This window comes from Crinia signifera, chromosome 7, assembly GCF_055691185.1.
Source record: "Crinia signifera chromosome 7, ASM5569118v1, whole genome shotgun sequence".
Taxonomy (NCBI): Eukaryota; Metazoa; Chordata; class Amphibia; order Anura; family Myobatrachidae; genus Crinia; species Crinia signifera.
This window is the reverse complement of record NC_139223.1, coordinates 137,349,693-137,371,830: the sequence shown is the minus strand read 5'-3', so window position 1 is coordinate 137,371,830 and position 22,138 is coordinate 137,349,693. Positions and strand designations below refer to the sequence as shown.

General features: G+C 40.7%; 1 protein-coding gene across 4 annotated transcripts in view; it reads right to left on the bottom strand.

The window, feature by feature from the left end:
• The window catches only part of LRP1B (LDL receptor related protein 1B), a 1,445,580-nt gene that overhangs the window by 898,249 nt on the left and 525,193 nt on the right, over positions 1-22,138 (bottom strand). For all 4 annotated transcript variants that reach the window (XM_083153866.1, XM_083153869.1, XM_083153867.1 and 1 more), the window contains exon 5: positions 19,773-19,901. In XM_083153866.1, the coding sequence (XP_083009992.1) occupies positions 19,773-19,901 (129 nt within the window). The remainder of the gene's footprint in view (positions 1-19,772; positions 19,902-22,138) is intronic.

Here is a 22,138-nt window from a genome sequence, read left to right as displayed (position 1 = left end):
TCATTATGTGATGACATATAATCCTTAAATACATTTTGAAATTGAATTCCAATACTTGACACAACATGTCTTTCAATGTCACTTTACTGCAAAATTCAGCAAAGTTAAACTTGTCCATTCCTTATTACTTATAGAACTTCTACAATAAAAAAATATATATTATATTGTAAAGTGTATAAATTACATTAACCCATTGAGTGCCAACATCTGTGAGAGATGTGCAAAATATCTGCTTAAAATGGCAGCATCGCTCACATTGGTTATATATTTTTAAATAAAAAATACTGTGATTAAAAAAAAATATTATATCATCTATATATATGTTTAGTGTCCGTTAGTCTGCAAAACACTGCCATCTGCTGGTAGAGAGTGTAACTAAATCTCTTGCTCACACATGCAAAAACACAGAAAGTAGCAGATTACCTTTCAAAGCTTTTGCTTCGAACGGGCTTATTAGTTTCCTATATATGTAAACATTACAGGTGGTTAGCATTACTTCCTCACAGCTCTGAGGTCATGGTTAGATTCCCAGCATGGCTCTAGCTGTGCAGAGTTTGTATAATCTCCCCATGCTTGCGTGGGTTTCCTCCGGGTACTCCGGTTTCCTCCCACAATCCAAAAATATACTGGTAGGTTAATTTTCTCCCAACAAATTTAACCCTAGAATGTATATGTGTACATGTACATGTTGTAAGGAATCTAGATTGTAAGCTCCACTGGTGCAGAGACTCATGTGAGTGTTCAATTATTCTCTGTAAAGCACTGCCGAACATGTGTGCACTATATAAGAAACTGTTAATAAACAAATAGATAATTATGATGAATACAAATGTTTGCTTTGCATCTATTTTGTTAAATTCCCTTGCCACTCAATTCAACTGCGGGCAAATTTTTCGCCGTGGAAAAAATGTACATTTACGTATGGAATTTGGGTTAATTTGACTCACCATATTGAATATTAGAGCTCATTTTTTCCCTGGGCAAAAAAATCCAGCATCGGCGAAAACCACGTTCGTGGCTCTGTGATTACCCGATGCAGCTATAATAGAAGTGTCACCCAATAAGGAAACAAGAGGGGCGGGTGACTTCGTCAGAGGGCGTGGCTCTGTGATTACCCGATGCAGCTATAATAGAAGTGTCACCCAATAAGGAAACAAGAGGGGCGGGTGATAACACCCGCCCCTCTTGTTTCCTTATTGGGTGACACTTCTGTTATAGCTGCATCGGGTAATCACAGAGCCACGCCCTCTGACGAAGTCTCTGACAAAACGCATTAGAGCGTGGCCTGTGATACCCGTGCCTGTGCTACCTGGCGTCCTGCCCGGCGTGTGTCCTTCCAGCTCGTGGATTCGGAGTCCCGGCAGCGCAACCCAGCGCGTGTGGTCCCCTTCGGTCCGGAGCCTGTGGATAGTACATCGGAGCGGTGTGCCCCTGGTATTTGATTTGAATCTTGTGGTAACCAGCCCACAGTGTTTATGTTATCGGTACGAGCACTTGCTTTTACTTGATTTTATATTTGTGCTATACATCCATTAAATATAATTTACATGCACCATGGAGCGCTACTCTTCTCCTTCTATATTTTAGATTTGTTTTCATCCTGACCCTGGATGCTGTGCCTATTTGAAAGAGGGAGCTGCAGTCTATTATAGTGGACTTTGGTGGACTTAATATTCCCTATCCCAAGGGTATTTGCTGGACTCATAAGTGACTTATATTCGCCTTGAGCGCTGCTCACACATATATCTTCAGTATATATATATATATATATATATATATATATATACACAGTATATATACAGTATATGCAAATATATATACACACAAACAAACACACTAGAGTAAAAGGAACCCCTAAGTCTGCCCCCCCCTCCCGCGCTCCGCAGTCAAATATCCATACTTTCCTCACAATGTTCACTTTTTTGTTGCTCTCTATGGAACTGTTGCTCCCACACAAAACCGTTCCCATCTCACTTAGACACTGCAACAAAGTATCCCTTTTCTATGTTAATTACCCTGTGTCATCACAATATATCGAAAAGTGGATTACAGTAGTTTGATGGAAAAGTAGATTACAGTGGCTTAATCGAAAAATATGAATGCTTACTTCACAGCATAAGAAAGTACATAAAACTGAACTTGTCTATACAGCCATAGGATTTGGTAAGTGAAGTATTTATAATGAAAATTGCCTGTCATAAGCAAATATTCTGATTTTGCAATATTTACTCTATATCCCGCAAAGGATTCAAATGCCTCCATGGTTCGCATGACTTCAGGTGCTGAGGATTCCGGTTTGGACATGAAAAGGAGCATATTGTCTGCAAATAATGCGACTTTCAGCTCCTGCTCTCCAACCCGGATTCCCTTGAATTATCTCGTTAGTCTTGATGCAATGGCTAGTGGCTCTAAAGTTATCGCAAACAAAAGTGGAGATTACGGGCACCCCTGTCTGGTCCCTTTATGTACCTGAATATGGATATTTGTAGTGGAGTGTCTTCCCCTTATAAACCCAATTTGATCTTTATGTATAGCGGTTGGTAAAATCATTTTAACTCATTCTGCCAGGATCTTCGTTATTATTTTATAGTCGACATTGAGAAATGAAATTGATCTTTAAGACCCAGTAAGTTCTGGGTCTTTCCCAGTTTTGGGCAAGAGTTTAAGTATTGCACAGTTAAAAAAAAAATGTGGAGGAAGTAATTTGATGGTAAGCATAGAATTATACGTATCTGTCAGGGTATCTACCATCTGTGGGGCTATCGATTTATAAAACTCTCCCGTATACCCATTGGGGCCTGGGACTTTCCCTGTTTTTAATGCTCGCATAGTATTATTTACTTCTATATTTGTAATTGTGGTGATTAGGGAGGTTGCCTCGTTTGTGGATAAAGATCTAATACTGATATCAGCCCAAAAGGTGTCTCTTTTTACAATTTCTGGTTGGGGAGATGCATATAGTGCTGTATAGAAAGTACGAAATTCCTCAACTATTTGTTTATTTGATTCTATATATTGGCCTGTATCTGTACGTATTTTTTTAATGTAAGCAGAAGTGCGGTTCCCTTTTAGGAGATTAGATAGTAATCTACCAGTCTTATTTCCATATTTATATAATCAAAATCATTTATTAAATGGGTATCAATCTCCCATCTCAGGGAGTATTCTTTAAAATTGTGTTTTTTTTATTTAAATAAGCTTGTGTTGGTGAGGTTTTGTAGAGTGCAAATCCAAAATCAATATCTATGTTCTCACAATTGCGTCTGGTTAAGGGGGCAATGAAGTATTTGGGAGTATATATCCCTCCAGAATTCTGAGAATTATACCAGGTAAACTTTTCACCTTTACTACGGAGTATACCCAAGATGCTGGAGGGATGGCTTTCCTTGCCCTTGTCAATGATGTGCAGGATAGCAATTATAAAAAAGTGTAATACTCCCAAAAATCTCATACCCTATGCAGATGATACCAATAGCCATACATAAACATGACATAAAAGCGATTCAGAGGGTATTTGTTAGATTTATTTGGAATAAAGTAAAGGCTAGGATCTCACTGAATAAGATGGGTAGGCCGCGATTTAAAAGAGGTTTGGGGGTACCTGATTTGAAGACATTTTCTTTAGCTATTTTTTTTTCGTTAGATCTCTGTTTGGGTTCTACAAAGATCCATATATACTGCATACCCAGTTGAAGCAGCACTAGTAAAACCATACTCATTATCTTCCTTAATCGACACCCCAAGAGCAAAAATACCTTTGGCCATTCGGGACAACCCTAAAGTTAGAGATACCTATACAGCATGGTCACAGACCAATCGAAATTTAAACAGAGTAGCTCAATTGTCCCCGTATATTACATTCTGTGGAAACGCACTTTTTCCCCCAGGGTTGGACAACCAATGGTATGAAATTTGGAAACTCAAAGGGGTTTAGATGATTAAGGATGTGTTTGACCCAGGGGAAAGGATATTGCAGTTTAATAAGATATGTGAAAAGTTTGGGTTGAGTAACAAATATTTTTTCATGTACCTTCAAATACACCATTATATAAATAGTCTAATACATACTTATAATATTCAGTGTTTTAATAATCCTTTGGTTTCACTGTTGGAATATATTAAGACACATATATATCACACCATACTATTGACAATTATATTTATCAAAGAAGGAACTCTTAAGACATGGAATAGGGTATGCCTAAGTTGGGGTAAGGAGATTAATAACTTTCCTAGACCTGAAACCCTGTTAAAACACTTTGACAACACAATGAGATACCTTCAAACTGCAATATTACAGGAAACACACTATAGGGTCCTGAATAGGGCCTTTATATCACAATCTCAGAGGAAATATATGGTAAGGGAAGAACTGGGAAGAAAATGTCACGCAGCAAATGCATCATTCTTTCACAACTTTTGGGAATGTTGCAAAATTCGGAAATTTTGAAATTAGATTGCCGTCTATATTAATGGTATCTTTTCATTATGTACAGTATAAAGGCAGAACCTTTAGCCATGTTATGTCTTCAATACATGCACTGGAATTTGGGTCCTAATAGTAAGGCAAACATTCCATTATTATCTATTATTTTAACAGTAGCTAGAAAGACACTATCCTGATACAATGGACAAAAGCATCCCCTCCTTCACTAACTTCTGGGCATCAACTATTATTAAAAATTATGTATTATGATAGAAGATATGGAAAAAGGAGTGATACATTTTTAAGCACGATGGGGATGGTTCAACTCCCAATAGAGATTAAAACTCAATTAATAGAGCTCTTTGAGCCTACTTCAAATTAATGGGGTTTATGCCCTATTATGAAGATGCCGTAAGAGGACAAAGTGTGCTTATCTTCAAACTGACAATCCAAAGGTGTATGCGCTGGTCATCTGTTGGTGTGCCTCTCTGGTCCGGATCCGGAGCTGCCATTCCTTATTTCCAACTAAGGACACATATGATTGCTGCTTTTGCCTTGGAGATTCAGTTCTGTGCTTTTAACTATGTCTACCCTTGGAAGTGCAAATCTTTATTACATGTTTTATGTACCCTACATATTGTACTATCTGCACTTTTTTTGTGTATCCATCCAGAGCATTAAGAAGTTGCTGTTGATTTATATTATTGGACGGTACACATCTGCTGGCAGTTAAAGGGACCATTACCTCCTATTTGTTGGTGACTTAAAAATCCATTTTTTCATCATTCACTTTGGGTGTATCAAACGTGTAGACATCAGCTGCGCTTGGCAAACATATTATTATATTTGTACACATTGCATATGGGCAAAAGAAAACATGACGCAAAGTTTGTTAAAAGTGCAAATGTATGAAAAATGTGTATTAAATGAAAATCATTGTTTTTAATCACACAATAGCTAGTAGAAATATTACTAATGTCAGGAGAGTTATGACAGCATTTCAGGACAGGGACTTCATAACTCCCAGAGATAATGGAGGCTCCAGTTTTCAGGCTCCAAGCCCTGAAGGGGCACCTGCATGTAAAGCAGAACCTGTATGGTTCACAGTGAGATCCAAGTATGACCACTGCTCTTGCACTGGAGCTCTGTGGCGAATCTGTAGTTAATTGGCTTTATAACAGGAGCCCTACTAACATATGCAATATGGTACAGGATGGTTCCAGCCTGGTACCGCTCAGCCTGCTCTGTGAATGTTCACACACATACCATATATGGGGTGGGGAGGCACCAAACTCCAACTTGCCGCCAGGCAACGGAGATGAACTTACACCCTATTTGGTACCCAGGCTATGGGTAGGGGATTCAACATTTTTGTTTCATGCATTTTTCTGTTCACTGCATCTATCTGCCATCATCTGTCCCACTTCCTAGCAAAACAGGCTGGATGTGGAGAATTTGTAAATGGAATTGCAGGTCTGCGATGAGGAGACAGTGCTTAATGTGCTTCTCTCGGAGAGGAGACAAAAGAGGTAGGCATTTATGAATTTACCCCTTAGAGCTAACAATGCTCGATTCAAAAAGTGAGCTCAAAGATGAAAACAAATTACCCTTAACGCATATCATCCACATTACTAGAATTCCGCTGTTACAGTAAGAGAGCAACATTTTATTGTACATTCATTTTCATTCAATGCCCAGAATCAAGGTATGATTTAAAAATGAAAAATTGGTACTGCCAAGATGGTCTGATCAACATCTCAAGGACAGAACACAATCTATTCTTTTAACTAACGTAGATATATATCTCTGTAAGGACATTGTGATAAGCAAAGTGCATCAAACCAAGTCTTAATTAATTGCATTCTTTTCCATCTTTTTAATGGCCATCATACTTCTCATGAAACAGAAATTGCTCACATTTCAGGAAAATCCCCTAAAGCCCGCCAACAAAATCTTACTGATTAAACTAGTGCTATCAATAAATTATATTTCAGATGGTTGTATTAAGATGCCAAGATTGGAAATGGTTCACATTAATTTTAAGCTTCAAAATTCATTTTTTATTGCTGTGAAATGCTTGTGTTCTAAAGAATATAAAAAGACTTGGTTAACCTGGCTTTTAATTGCAAGGATTTTTTTATTCATATGTCCCAATGGATAAAGATGATTTCTAATAATTATTGTTAACTCTTCTGGTTCCTTCTGCTGGAAAGAAAATAATTTACTAATTTACTATCAACGCATCCTGCGACCTTTTCATACCCCCACTATCCACGTCGGCGTGGAGTTGAGAATAAAAAGTGTGGCGAGCGCAGCCAGTCACCGAGCCCGAAGCGTGTCGAGCGCAGCGAGCCCCGCGAGGGGACGCGGATACCTGTGAAGCCCGCGAGGGGACACGGATACCTGTGAAGGTATCCGCGTCCGCTCGCCACGCTTCGGGCTCGGTGGCTCACTGCGCTCGCCACACTTTCTATTCTCAACTCCACGCCGACGTGGATAGTGGGGGTATGAAAAGGTCGTAGGACGCGTACCGCCGCCGCTCGCCACGCTTCGGGTTGGCGTTGATAGTGGGGGTGGTACAGTGTGAAAAATGACATTTGGGGTGCATTTCACATGTTTACTACTAATTTAAAGGCATTTGCATGCATTTGTGAACAAATACGCATGCCATCGCATCGCATGTCATCGCATGGCATGCGGTGCGATGGCATGCGATTTTCCTCTCAAATGCATTAAAAACCCAGTAAAATCACATCGCAACGCATGCCATCGCATGCCATTACATATGGCATGCGATGGCATGCGATGGGAGCCGTGATAGTATACAAGTACCACAGTTATTTATACAGCATAAACATATTCCTTTACAGAAAAAAGTTGAACATTCGCATCAGTCCCTGCCCAGGTGGAGTTTACAATCTGTATCACATGTACACACACACATTTAGGGGCTAATCCAGGAGAAAATAACAGGGAGGGGGGGGGCACCATGATAGGAGAGGGTTTGGGAGGGGGGTGTTAGTGGTGCCAGTGTACATGCTAAGAGAGCATAGAGAGAGAGGAGAGCAGAGAGAGGGTGGGAATGGGATTAAAAATAGGCTCTGGTGATTAAAGTACACAGGCCCACCTTGGTGACAAAAGTGAAGGAAGTAGTTGTGCGCATGCCGAAGGTGCGCTACGGTAAAGGGGGTGTGGTCACTCAAAATGGGGTGTGTCCTTGAGTGTAGTGTACCACACCATATACAACTTCTACACATTATGCAACAGAATACTAGACCCCATTATACTTGCCCCTTACACATGATGCCAAATGGAATGAGCAAAAATTCACATAATGCCAATACGGATTGAGCCAAAATTCACATAATGCCACACAGATTGATCCAAAATTCACATAATGCCACATGGATTGAGCCAAAATTCACATAATGCTACACAGATTGAGCCAAAATTCACATAATGCCACATGGATTGTGCCAAGATTCACATAATGCCAAAATTCACATAAGAGATTGAGCCAAAATGAACATAATGTTACACGGATTGTGCCAAAATTCGCATAATGCCACATGGTTTGAGCCAAAATTCACATAATGCCACACAGATTGAGCCAAAATTCATATAATGCCACACGGATTGAGCCAAAATTCACATAATGCCACTGGGATTAAGCAAAAATTAAGATAATGCTCACGGATTGAGCCAAAATTCACAATATGCTTCATAAACAGGGACATTGTGCGCCAAAGCCGCATATTAAAGATTTACACCATAATGCCCATTACATATTAAGCCACAAACCATATAGTCCATAATGTATTATGCCAAACAGCATAATGCCTATTAAAAATTATGTTTCATAAGTGCTGCTTACCTACTTGCTCATTACCAGGGGTTCCATGCTCATTGCCATGTGGGATTACATGCTCATTGCCAAGGGGGAATAACTGGGGGTCAGCCGCCGCCAGGCAGAAGTGACAGCTTTGACACCTGGACAGAAAGCGGGAGGCTGCCTGGCTTTATTCAGAGCACTGCAGGTCCCGGTTATCCTTTCACACCAGAAAATGCAGGGACTTACCCGATAATATGGTCACAGGATCATACAGGGCATTCCCGGGTTGGCCCCTTTTACACCAGCCTAGTCCCTGCATTTTTTGGTGTGCGGGGGAGAGAAAACCACCCCCCTCCCCCCCTTTAAGCGGCTATATTGTTTAACCGGCTATATCTTCAGAACCAACTGACCAATATCATATTGAAGAACTTTTGAGTGGACATCGAATGCTTTTGGTCCCGTGAAACTGGACCATTTGGTTCCAGAGAAATCTGCCCTCAAATAACATCAACAGCCATGAAATTACATTTCAGAAAAATAAAAATTGGTTTATCCGCAATATTTCCAGAACCAATTGACCCATATAGATCATCCTGGTATCAGATTGAAGGCCCAGCAATTTGGGTTTGAATGAGACTTGAGCTTCTGTGATGCCGAAAAGGGGGACTGGCAGCCGACGGAACCGGGTTTGGGTCGGAATTATTGGGCTCCCATGTTATCCTATGGGGAAAATGTTCCAGCTTCGCCTGGCGGTATCTATGGCTCCCGGGGGGCTAGCAATGCAGAGCTGGGCTCGCTGTAAAACCCCGGTCATCAGCTATGTCACAAATTTCAGGGGGGTCTTGTGCCCGGGTGCACCCCCCTGAATTCTCCCATGCTCACATTCATTCTAGGGTAATTATTTTGTTGTTGTTAGGAGCCAATTAACCTACTGTACCAGAATATTTTGGAGTGTGGGAGGAAGCTGGAGAACCCGGAGGAAACCCACGCAAACACAGGGAGAATATACAAACTCTGTGCAGTTAGGGCCATGGTGGGACCCAAACCCACCTCATTACACTGTCTGTGCTGTCACCAGAGTGATCTGTTAGATACCTGACTAATCTCCTGGAATGTCCATTAAACTGTACAATTTCAGTGGCTTCTCCTGATCTACCATGTCTCAGATGCCTGCTACACTTTGTTGTAGTAGGCACCTTATTTATTTATTAACAGTTTCTTATATAGTGCAGCATATTCATACATCTTGATGATTTTGTGAATGATGTAATTGCAGAGTGAAGGTCAATGAAAAGATGGACCTCCTTCTTAGATACGCCAATACAGGTTCACCCATCACAATTTCATCATACAAACGTCTACTCTATGATAATTATTTGCATTGCAGAAATTGCATACACTTCAGGGAAAGCAACAAAATATGACTGATTAAACTTGATTACACTTGTGCTAGAAATAAATTAGATTTAGACTAGATATTATACTACTCTTCTAGAAACAACCTCTGCAAAAAAAAAATCATGAATATAACATTACTATTGGATACTTATTCCGTTTATTCACCTCAATATTGTGCTCAAAGTCCCACTGGGATTAACAAATAGTAGAACAAAATATATACCTGTGTATGTACTAAAAGTGATGGCTACTATCTATCAATCTATCTGAGATGCAGTTACCATACTGGCGGCAGTTGAAATCCGTGCATCAAGATCTCATCCGGTATCCAGAAGACTGGCGTTGGAAACTTGTGTTCCCAATGCCAGAATCCCAACTGTCAGCATCCCAATTGTAAGTATGTCAGGGCAGGTTACATTAGGACAGAGGGAAGGTAGGATTAGGCACTAGGGGGGGGATAAATTAGGCTGCAAGGGGAGAGGCCAGGGGTAGGTTGTGGGGAGGGATGGATATGAATAAATAGGGGAGGATTCGGGTTAGGCTGTGGGAAGGGAGAGTTAGGGTTAGTGGAGTGGAAGAAGGAAGGTATGCTTACCAACCACTTGTCACTATTCTTATGCTAATGAATGCTGATCTCCCATATGTATTCTATCTATCCCTATATTCTTGAATATCTGTGTGTTAAAGGTATACTACACTATTGGTATTTTTGTTACCTTTGTTTGTATATAGGGGTGTGGATCATTAGGTTGACACAAGCACATGGTTGGCAAAAGCGAAAGGTTGGTATGGAAAAAAGTCGACATGCAATGTTTGTGTGTGGCTATGTTGACATGGACACCTTATCAGTATAACGCATCTGCTAGCCATGCTTCAAGCACACTATTATATTTTCACTCTATGCTTACTGGAATGGTAAAGTATAAACTAGCTGGTTTAAAAAAAAAAACGTGAAAAACTCACGTTGACCTTTTTCCATGATGACCTTTGCTTGTGTCAACCTTTTGGCCATGTCAGCCTAATGCATGTGTTGTCCTTCTGACTGTCGACCAATAGTGGTCGACCTAATGATGGCATACTGTATATGGACTGAGGCTGTATGCGAACGGAAGAATAAAGTACTGGATAAGATCTGATCACTCTATTGAAACTGAATTAATACAATAAATATACGACAGTATTGTTATTTGTGTCACTTGTTTTGTAAAATGCCATTATACCCTTTGTTATTTTCTTGTATAGGCTGATGTGCTAGAAGCTTTGGATAGTGATTCTGTAGAAAGGTTGACAAAGGATGCATCCATTTTCAAATGTTGAATGAACAAATTCTCTATATTGTACTCTTCCGGGGGCGGGGGGGGGGGGGGGGGGGTTCCAAACAACAAACAGTTCTTCCATACAGTACTGGTGTGTACACACGGTGCAATATGATTGCTAGTGATATATTGCTAGCAATATATTTCCAGCAGTCATATTGCTCAGTGTTTCATTTTCATCAGCGATGAATAGGAGACACTGCTACTGTCACGGGGCGGGGGGGAGGGGGAGAGAGACCCAAACGGAGGAGGGAGAGCAGGATGTAAAGAAGGCTCCATAAGTACCAATGGGGAATGGCCGTGACTCTGCTGACTTGCTATGACCCCTAGTTCGGATGGCCGATAGATGGATAGACATCAGGGTGGCCCGGGAATTGGGTAATATTGACGATATTCTGTCTGAAATGACTATGAGCAATAGGTGCCCAATATCTTGGAGGCTTCCAGTCCTCACACTGTAGCTATGAATGTCCTAGAGTGGATTGCATGTGACAGTGATTGTACAGCTTCAAGGACAGAGTGGACACCACAATGTATCCTTTGGCTGTTTCTGGTAGATTGCACACTATGCTTTTATTTGCTACATTGCAAAACTGTGATATGTCCTGGGGCGATGGGGCTTTGAGGCTGATATGAGAAGATTTCCAACTTTACACTGTTCAGAGAGAGTTAAGACAAACACTGCTAAATACGATAAAACTGATTTTCCAATGTAATAAATGTAATGCAAATATGTTGCTTGTTTAACATTTATATTCAATTCATTTTAACAGGAGGTGAAAACATAATATTGTTGGAAAAAAATCCTATTTGACAAAAGGATGCAGGAAGATGTCCCGCTGCTAAATCAAAGAAAGGATGTGTGTTATCATCTGAATGTATGTATTCTTCAGCATGTGGTAAGACAACATTTTGCTACTGACAGTGACAGACTGTAGAGCCTGATTAGAGCCAACAGCCTCCACTTCCCAGCATTCTTAAAATATCATCTTGGAAGCTGTCCCAGATATTACATCTTTGGAATGTAAAAGACCGAGGAACGTGAGAAACTTGTTATGTATTATTATACACAAAACCCAATGATTTTAGGGTGATCATTACCGCTAAGTGTAAAACCCTGAATTGCGGTCAATCTTGACAACAAAACAGGAATCAATCAGCCTGATAGATTCTAAATTGATGGACAAAAAAAAAGCCTTGGAAGTGTTGCCAGATGTTCTGTAATGTATGGGGATGTGTATATAACACTTTGAAAAACTTTGAAACAATGCACTTTGCTGAGAAAGTGAATATAATAACACTGAACAGATATACTGTATGTAGGATACCAGTGTGTGAAGCCAGATGCAGTCTGTGAGGCTGCACTGGCTTCACTGTGACTGGCAGTGGCTTCTTATCGGAAGTCCGACCTGCCAGTCACCCAAGGCAGTCCCATTGGGAGGTTTCCCTCCCTCTGAGATACCTTTCTGGGCTGCTACTGCAGCGGCCCATAAAAATGGGTTATTCACATGCGCAATACCTAGGATGATACTGCATATGCGCTGGACCTAGGACTGTGATTATGTTTCTATGGACTGCTGCCGAAGCAACCCATCGAGGCTGGGGGCCAGCGCATGTGCAGTTCCGAAGAAGCAACTGTGCATGCGGTAGTCATGCGACTGTGATGAGGGGTCAGGACCGGCAGCAGGGACCAACAGGCACCTTCGGCAGTGATGGGGACCAGGTGGCTCTGGTGGTGTGGGCCAGCAGTGGAGGGGGGAAGGGCTCAGCACTGCAGCAGCCCCCCTTCTATACATAGGTAATAGCCAGAACTAGATTCTGCTGTAGTCAACATGGCCTATGTACTTTACAGTATAATACTACAAATGTGTTACAACATCTGTCCTAATGGATAACATCTACAAGTAATCTTTTAATCTTATAATTTACTATATTTATATTTTATATTACAGCTACTTAGCATGACCTGATCACCAGATATGACCAGGATACAATTCTTTCACACTTTATACAGACATACTGTAGTATGGTACAGCTGCACAGAATGACCCGACCAGTGGCCTGGACCATGACACATATCTACTACATTCTATACATGCCTGAGAAGGAACAACTATGGCCCTTATTCTGGTTCACTCGCAAAGGCAAATTCCTTCTCAAATGGACAAAACCATGTGCCCTGCAGGGGGAGACAGATGTAACATGTGCAGAGAGAATTAGATATTTTGTTTCTGTGCAGGGAAAATACTGACTGCTTTATTTTTACACTGCAATATACTGTAGATCTCACTTTGGCCAATATTCAATGGCTCAGATTTGCCGTAGTTTACATTTCTCCGGGGTAATGGTGAATTTTCTCTCTGAAAAAAATGATTGACCCTATTCAATGGAGACAATTCGCTGCAAGCGAACAGCGAATGTCTGACGATTCGCCGTGCGAATTTGCCGGTGGTTTTCAGTGGGGTTTTTAGTTAAATTCGCAGAGCGTGTATTCAATGCTCAAATGGAGAACTGCTTTCTCCAGTGATTTTCACCATGATTCTCCATTTTGCATTGGACAACTTTTTTTTGGTGAACTGTTATGTGTACTTTTTAAATAAATGTTGGTACTTGTTTCCTAGAACGGCGCCCAGATTTTCTACGTATGCAAACGAAAAGAAATCGCATCGCATGGGCCATTTTAGTGGCATGCGATGCAATGCATTTTTTTTAAGTAATTTATTCACTGCTCTGTGTGCCCCAGGGGATCGCATAGCACCTCCCGCAAAATCGCATGCCGACGTGGATAGTTGGGGTATGAAAATGTCGTAGGACGCATATCGCCGCCCCTTGCGGGGGGCTCGCTGCACTCGCCACGCTTCAGGGTGGCGTGGATAGTGGGGGGGGGGGTGTTAAACCTCATTTTAGGACATACAATCATATTATTGTATACCTAATATTACATGAAATATCGAATCACATGGCAGTACAATCGCATGCAATGCGATGCGATTTCACTACGCAGAATACCCGACTAAGCAAATAGCTTAGTGTGCGCCGTTCTGGGAAACAAGTACTTAAATGTTTTCTTTTCTTATTTTTTATGTAAAAAATTTCAGTTTTTATTTCAACTGAAGGGTATTTCCGCATTACAAGCACCTCTTTATTATATTTTGAAATTATTTTTTATCTTTTACCCCCTCAGCGAGCTGACAGCCAGCTGAGCAGGGGGGTGGGGGGGTGCGGGGGAAGTGAGTTGACATTGGAAGGCAATTGTAGTCATAACACTGAAGGTGCCGTGTAATGCAGGCAGTAGCCGGCGAATCTCCCAGCAGGGAGAATCACGGCGAAAGTGCAGTGAATCCTACACAGGATTCGTTGCCGCCCGCAACCCCGGCCATTGAATACTGGCCTATGAAGTAAAACCCCATCCAAATCTAACTCTCTCTGTATATGTTACATCTGCCCCACCTGCAGTGCACATGGTTATATGAAATCTTGCGCCGGTTTGCGAGACCACTGATTGGCTGACATTCTTCCTGCACTAGATTTAAATGAGCCGCAACTCTCTCTGAAGACAACCAGGCAGCACGGGTAGTTTGCCGCTCTTTGTCGGCTGTCACCTCACTGCAATTTTCTTGGTGGGTGGGCGGCCATGACAGAGCTTAAATAAATTAAGAAATGACAGCAGGGGGCACAATGCACCCTGACCTCCGGCCCAGCCTGTCATCTCCCCACCTTTCCCTATCGCCGGGAGACTGCAGCTACACAGTCTCTATGTGCTGCAGTGAATGGCCACGGAATCTCCATCTCTGCTGCAGAGAGGGGAGAAAAAAAAGTTAATTGCTCGAAGTGCCGGTATGTCATACCGTTGTATACCGGCTCACTTCGAGCAAAAATAGTTGCATTCTTGCATTTGTCCCTCTAAATAATGAGATAACATGAATGAACCACTTAATCTCAACTGCTGATAAAAGCATGGGGATATTGCTATTTCCATCATCTGCAATTCATAATCCTGATTCACAATTAGTTGACAGTTTAAGCAGTTAGGGCACTTATTTAATTATGAAAATTGTAATAATGAATTACCCATTATTGGTTCAAGCTGAAAAATGCTCTAATAAAAACTATAATTTTTGGTATCATAAATATTATACTAATTTTAAAGTGGTAGAACTTTGCAAACCTACAAATTACACACAAAGGACTGAAAACATAACAAGTTATGTATTTTTATTCATGCAACCTTATATGCAGGTTCCTCATAACTCAAAGGCAAATTAGATTTCAGCTTTTCTTGCCGAAAGGAAAATAAAATCATGTCTACATTTTATTTCTTTAAAACACAGTATTGATTCCAACTTGTTACGCCTTGCATAGAGCTTGTTCCTTTCAACCTACAGGGGATGACATGCTTTAATGAATTATGTAGACAAGAGAAAACAAAATCGGCCATATTTATTCATTACACAAGTCTGACTTGGTTCTGTGTTACCTGACATATTCTCAAGTATTTGAAATAAATAAATAAAAATATGGAAAAATATATCTCAGTTTTACCCAAATTGTGCCTTTAACAGCAGCCATATTAGCAGTAATCTGGGATGGGAGCGGTATTGACAAATCCTCCTGCCTGTCAGGGGAGTGGTAGTCTAGGGACCATTAAAGCTTTGCATATAAAATATATCAAGGACACAATAGAGGAACCCTACTAAAAATAAATTACATTTAACATGAACTTTTCTTTGTTGACAAACTAATTTTCTTTTTAAATGATCATGTCTGTCATGTTTAGCGTTCCAGTGACTAATGTCTATTTATTAAGTGCAGCAGGTAAAATGTGAACAGGTAAGATTAGAGCATCTCTAGATGTGTTTTAGATTTCACCACAGTGGTAATTTAGCTTCCACCACACTACCACTGGTAGAGCAGGCAAATAAAACAAAAGGTCCACTTGGATGCCATAAAAACCAAGAGGTACTGTATGCTGCAGAAGGGTACATGTGAATATGAACCAATTATTTGATGTCATGCCAAGATTGAAATTCCCTTAAGGAAAGCATCTGTAGGTGTGTTGTCCATGGTGGAACTTGTGCAGGTGTAAAATACACTTGGACACCTCTTCTTTGCTCATGTGTTTATATGTAGTGAGTGACATTTAATTTATGTATTTATTTATTTACAGTTTCGGTACTTATGTATTATCTGGACTCCCATGTTAAATGCACCCAATTTTTTCATACCCCTACTATCCAACTACGCATGGAGTTGATTTTATATAGTGTGGCGAGCGCAGCGAGCCACCGTGCCCGAAGCGTGGTGAGCGCAGCGAGCCCCGCGAGGGGACGCGGTCTCATAAGAAAAACGGGAGTCCAGATATTACATAAGTACCACAGTTTCTTATATGGCGCAGCGTACTCCATTGCACTTTACAATTGGAAATAACAGTGATTAAACAAACTGGGTAGATACAAACCGACATGGAGGTAGGATGGCCCTGCTCGCAAGCTTACAATCTAATGGTGATGAAGTGGGAAGAAGTTGGTGATAGGAGTAAAAGCGCAAAGTCCTACATGGTACCAAATACAGGGAGGATGTACCTTGATGTGGATGAAGCACATCGACCTCTGGTCGATGTGTATTAGGGCCTCCTGCCTCCTGTGTTTCCTTAGATCAGCACTCAGCCAACAGGTCTGGCATCACCAATTACACTGGCTGGGAGTTGCCATTGATTTACTGACAGCTGTCTGTGCAATAAAGTCAGTAAGCAGCAGGGACCATTGATGTGGAAAGGTGGCGGGACTCCCCTACCACTCCAGTTCAGTTGGCAGACTGATGTAGCTGCACACACACAAAAGGGTAGCCATGCCTCCCTATGGTAAGGGCTTGGCCCTTCAGGTTGTACTCCCAGACCTGGGTCAGTGGTCCAGCAGTGATCAAAATGATCAGGCTAAAGGTCAGGGGAAAACACATTTCTGTTCTGGGCAGTGGTGGGCCCCTTTGTCCCAGGGTCCCTGGTGCAGTGCACCTGATGCACCACTGTAACTCTGCCCCTGTGTTTATTGCTCCCTCTTCCTTGAATCCAAAATTGTCAGTGGAAAGTACATCATTGGCACAGAATTGAACAGTAGATGGTGGGATACCTCATATCCTAAATGAGTCAGAGCTACAGTAGGTCACTCATGCTGATGCTTAGGGCCCAGATTACCCTAACCCATTTCTGTTTTATATATATTTTGACAAACAGAATAGGAGAAGGTGCCCACGCCAATATTATGCCTAGGGAACCAATTGGTCTTAATGCAGCTTTGCGTAAAGTTTCACTATTCAAAGCGTGTCAACATCATCAAAGGTTTCAAAGCAGATTTCCAGTTAGAAGCGGCATGAAAAAAAAATGTAATGTCAAAGAAAAAGAGGTCAAGTTAATTCATCAGACCAAATCCTTGACACAGCTGAGACATTTAATTAAATATGGCTATTGAAAGCATATTTTAATTGAACTGTAATGTATATCAGAAAAGTAAAGCTATTAAAGTTTAAAATTGTTGAACCGCAGCTAATCATTTATTTAAATGGAATAGGACTGTAATTTTCAGGTAAGCATTTTGGAATATTGTAATACACCCTGATATATTGGAACATTAACATACATTTCTCCATCTGCTGCCTGATATTCAATAATAGCTACTGTGCTATAAGAAATTGGATAATATCTCTATAGGTTTCATAGAATTAACATTTTCCCATAGACATCTTGTTGAGAACTTGAAGTATTATATATTCATGCTGATGCAGATCTATTGCTCCCGAAATGTGGATATTTGCCCATAGGCAGAAATGCCAAAGATCCATTTGCACACATGTTCTGTAACATTGCCTTGCCTTGATAAAGGTCCAGTAGGACCGAAACGCATTGACAGTACCAGGTAATGTGAGCAGCCATTCTCCTTGTCACTCTGGTTGTATGTATATGGATTTTAAAGAACTATTTTTTTTGTAAATTGTCTTTTTTGTTGTTGCTATTTTTGCATATTTTTTATATTTATTATATTTTTGGATTAAAGGCAATATCTGAAATTTTTGCGACTGGTTACCAAGATCCAGGTTACCTGCTCCAAAATGTATAAACATCTTGTCTGCCGAAGCAGAGGATTGCAAACTTAACCCCTCCGATGATGTCCAAAGGGACATCGTATCAGCTCACACTGACGTGCTGTCTCCTTCCCTCCAGCCAGATGGTCTGGGCATGCATGGGAGTTCTCCAGCACAGCCCAGATCCAGCAGCAGGGATAACGCTGTCCGTGCTGTGTAAACAGGGCTTCGCCACCCTGCTGCTGGTGAAGCAAAATATAGCAGCAGGAGGTGGAACAGTCAATGCTGCTGACCATTCATACATTTGCCCTGCATATCGGCCTGCTAACATTTACATGCCCCTGTCATTTAGTGCACACCGGCTCCTTCATACATGGGTGAGAAGCAGTATCAGAGCACATAATGTGCGCTGATACACATTCTCCCCATAACAATAATTCATACATCTGTTCCAATGTTCTTTATGGGGATAGATACAACTACCCCAATCTTCATACATTTACCCCAAAGTTCCAGATTAATTTTATTAGTAATTTAACAACATAACCCAGTGAAACATGTATGGTGCTTCATGGACCCTTCCCTCTAGGTTTTCTTTATGGCGACTCTTGCCCATTCAAAATACTCATTTGCACCTTACTTGCCTTCTCTATTAGAAAAAACTTTGTTGTTTTGTCAATATCCTAGTGCTAAATAAAGAATAAATTTTGTTCATAGTTTAAAGCATTTTATTATATTTAAATTATATTACATAACAGTAAGAGGATTGTTGTACACAGCATGGAACCTTTCTCAGCCAATAATTGCTGATAACAGATAATAATAGCGTATACTGTGGTATGTAAATACCAAGATTACCAAAATGTCAAATTATAATTCCTTTGAATGTATGGGAATATTACGTGCACATTTTCAAAAAGTTTTGTGAAGGTTACTTGAAGCCTATTCATATTGGGGTTGCTGTTAATTGCACCTACTGTATATCGGTGCACATATATTGCATATATTGCTCAGTAAGCTGACATACACATCTGTGACTACACTGCTACAGAACTTGGTTCTGGGTACAATCAATTCCATGAACAAATTATTACTAAACATAGACATTGACGGAACCCCCGTATGACCCTTCCTCTGGAAGTGGAGATGCAACTTTGTTGTGTACAATGGAGTATAGCTTGTAGGATACTTAGCATGCACAATGCAGAATCACATACTGTATGATTTATTGCAGTGGTTCCCAAACTGTGTGCTGTGACTCCCTGGGGTGTCTCAGGACACTTGCAGGGGTGCCTTGGATTGGTGGTCCAGGACCATTTTAATTATTTATGGTCAATATAAAAGGCAAAACCATTGCCGGTGGGCTGTCAATAATAAAATGTGGACAATCAGAAGCTAATCCTGATCCCTCATCCATAATTAAACCTTTGTATTGCAATAAAACAATTTGATTAATTTTTTTTCAAAAATTCTGGATAAGAAACTTTTAACCTAGGGGTGCCGTGAAAGAAATGTTGATGCTCCAGGGTGCCGTGATTTCAAAAAGTTTGGGAACCACTGATTTATTGTATGATTTAGCTTCAAAATGGAATCTGGCAAAACTCTGTATGATCCTTATTGTATGTACCTGCAAATTGGCTTTAGTAGTGACCTCTTATTTTATACTGCGAACAAACAGTAGGCCACAACATGAATCAACTTTTTATGTATATAAATAATGACTTACCATTTTTTGCTTTGCACGATCTATTGTCAGACTGAATTAAGTACCCTTCTACACAGCTGCAAGTGTATGAACCCTGTGTATTTCTGCAAGTCTGGCTGCAAGACCCATAAACGGCACATTCATCAACATCTGAAAGAGATATGATGGAGAAGATTAATCATCCATTGACTCTATTATGCTTACAAAAACTGAGCAGAATTATTTACTATTAAATAAGATCATCTGAATAAAATATGAATAACATGCCTATATTGGACATTTATACCCATTCTTTCTGCAATACAAACATATTTTGTGGAAACAAGAACTAAAGCTGAAATAGATATATATAGTAAGGAGATTATGGTACAGATTATGATACAGTGATGATATGATGGAAAGGAAGATAGGAGTTGTGAGATGCTTGTTTATGAATATGCAAATGTGCTATTTATTTATATGCGCCACCATATCCCATATAGCTTTATAATGTGAAGCTTGCAATTTGTAGGGTAATCTAAATACAAAAGTACCACATATTGCATATTGGTGTAGTAGATTGCAAGGATAAACTGTGCTTACTGTATATAATCCTGGCACACACCAATGGTGGTTTGGGGACAAGAAATTGTTTGAGTATTGAAAAAAGAGCACATGCAACTTTTGTGTGACCTGTCTACAGGAGAAATAATGGGGAAACGCCTAGAGGGCTAAGTTTAGGCATTAGAAGCTGCTGGAATAGGTAATTTTTCAGGGGAAACTTAAAGGTTTGGAGATTTAGGGGGGTATTCAGTCCCCCGCTGCTATTTCTGATGGGGGAAATAGCGTCAGGCACCTAATCAATGCTGTCTTTACCGACAGCCTTGAACAGGCATTTCTAGTGTCCATGCCCCCTTTTCGTCACTCAGCAGGACATTAAATCCCGCCTGCCGAGATGCAGTCAAGCGGGCTGAGAATGGGACCAGGTCATGACTGTCAGGCCGGCCCAACAGTCGTGACCCGGGATTGAATACCCCCTAAAAGTTTCTAGACAAATGGCACCAGTGTGTCTGTCTAATGCATACAGAGGGAAACCCTTCAGCTCTCCAAAAATAAGCAGGACAGTTCTGATTCAAGGACTACGGTACATAGTGGCCGATTCAGAATCCCTGTGTTTGCACTTGTGCATGGGCAATTATGCGAGTGTGCAAACCCTGGGAAATAATGGCTTGGTGAGTGTGAGCGCATCCCTATCAGATGGAGCTCCTGTCCGCCAGCCGGCACCAGCTCAGGAGATCTGGTGATTGTTCAGGCTGGCTGACAGGCGCTCCATCTGGAAGTCAGTCTAGACTGACTTTTATTACGGAAGGGGAGACAAATCATTCAATGGGGTGCGACCATTGAAAGATTTCCCTCCCATTTAGCTGCATGCAAGGGGAATGTGTTAGCAAATAGATGCCCTCACATGTTAGAGAGGGGATATGAGTGGTAGGTGGGGGCAGGAATTTGGCCGACTACGAATCAGCATACAATTTTTCAATGGTACTGTAGTCCCGACTCCCTTTAGGGTGATCCTGGTGGTCATGATCATTGGCCAAATGAAATTGCCTTCAAGTTAAGCGGGCGTGTGGGATGCCGGCCGAAGAGATTTTTTTAAAGGGGCAATCACTTGGAGGCTATTACATTTGGCCATGTCTCCCTTGTAATGTTGCCAATCCTAATCACATACTTTAAATGTTGGGAGACTTGTGCTTTTGGTTTTGGAAGTCCCCTCATACAGTATATATGAACCTGATAGCATTGGGGGTATCGTGGTCCAACACAGAAATATATACAGTATCCTGCTGTTTAGTTTGGGTCTGTTTGACTTGAAACAAAATTTGATTCAGTGTCAGTTCATTAGTTATGTAATTATGATTTATATATTTTATGACTTATTTTTGGGGGAAAATAGTTGTTATGATCCAAAAAATAAGTGTTTTTATTTACGTTAAGTTCTGGTCAATATAACCCAGTGTGAATACAGGTTGAGTATTCCTTATCCGAATATTCATTATCCAAATTATTCCGTAAACCATAGTCTCCAAAATGTACTTTTATTTTTGTCTAAAAACCTACTGGGGATATCTGTAACTGGAACTACTGGGGAAAAAACATGTAAACGTCACCAAATATGTGCAAGACCATGATTGCCTGGCATTTAAATTCCGTGTCTGGGATTGTCCACACACTTTGTTTCATGTTTTAAAACCTTGTTTCATGCAAAAATAAAATATATTTGTGCGCATTTCATGTGCTTATACAACATAAATGCAAGATACCTCAAGATACCTAAAATATTCAAAAATATGGAATAATCCGAGCATTTTGCATAAGGTATACTCAACCTGTATTATACTTGTGAGTGA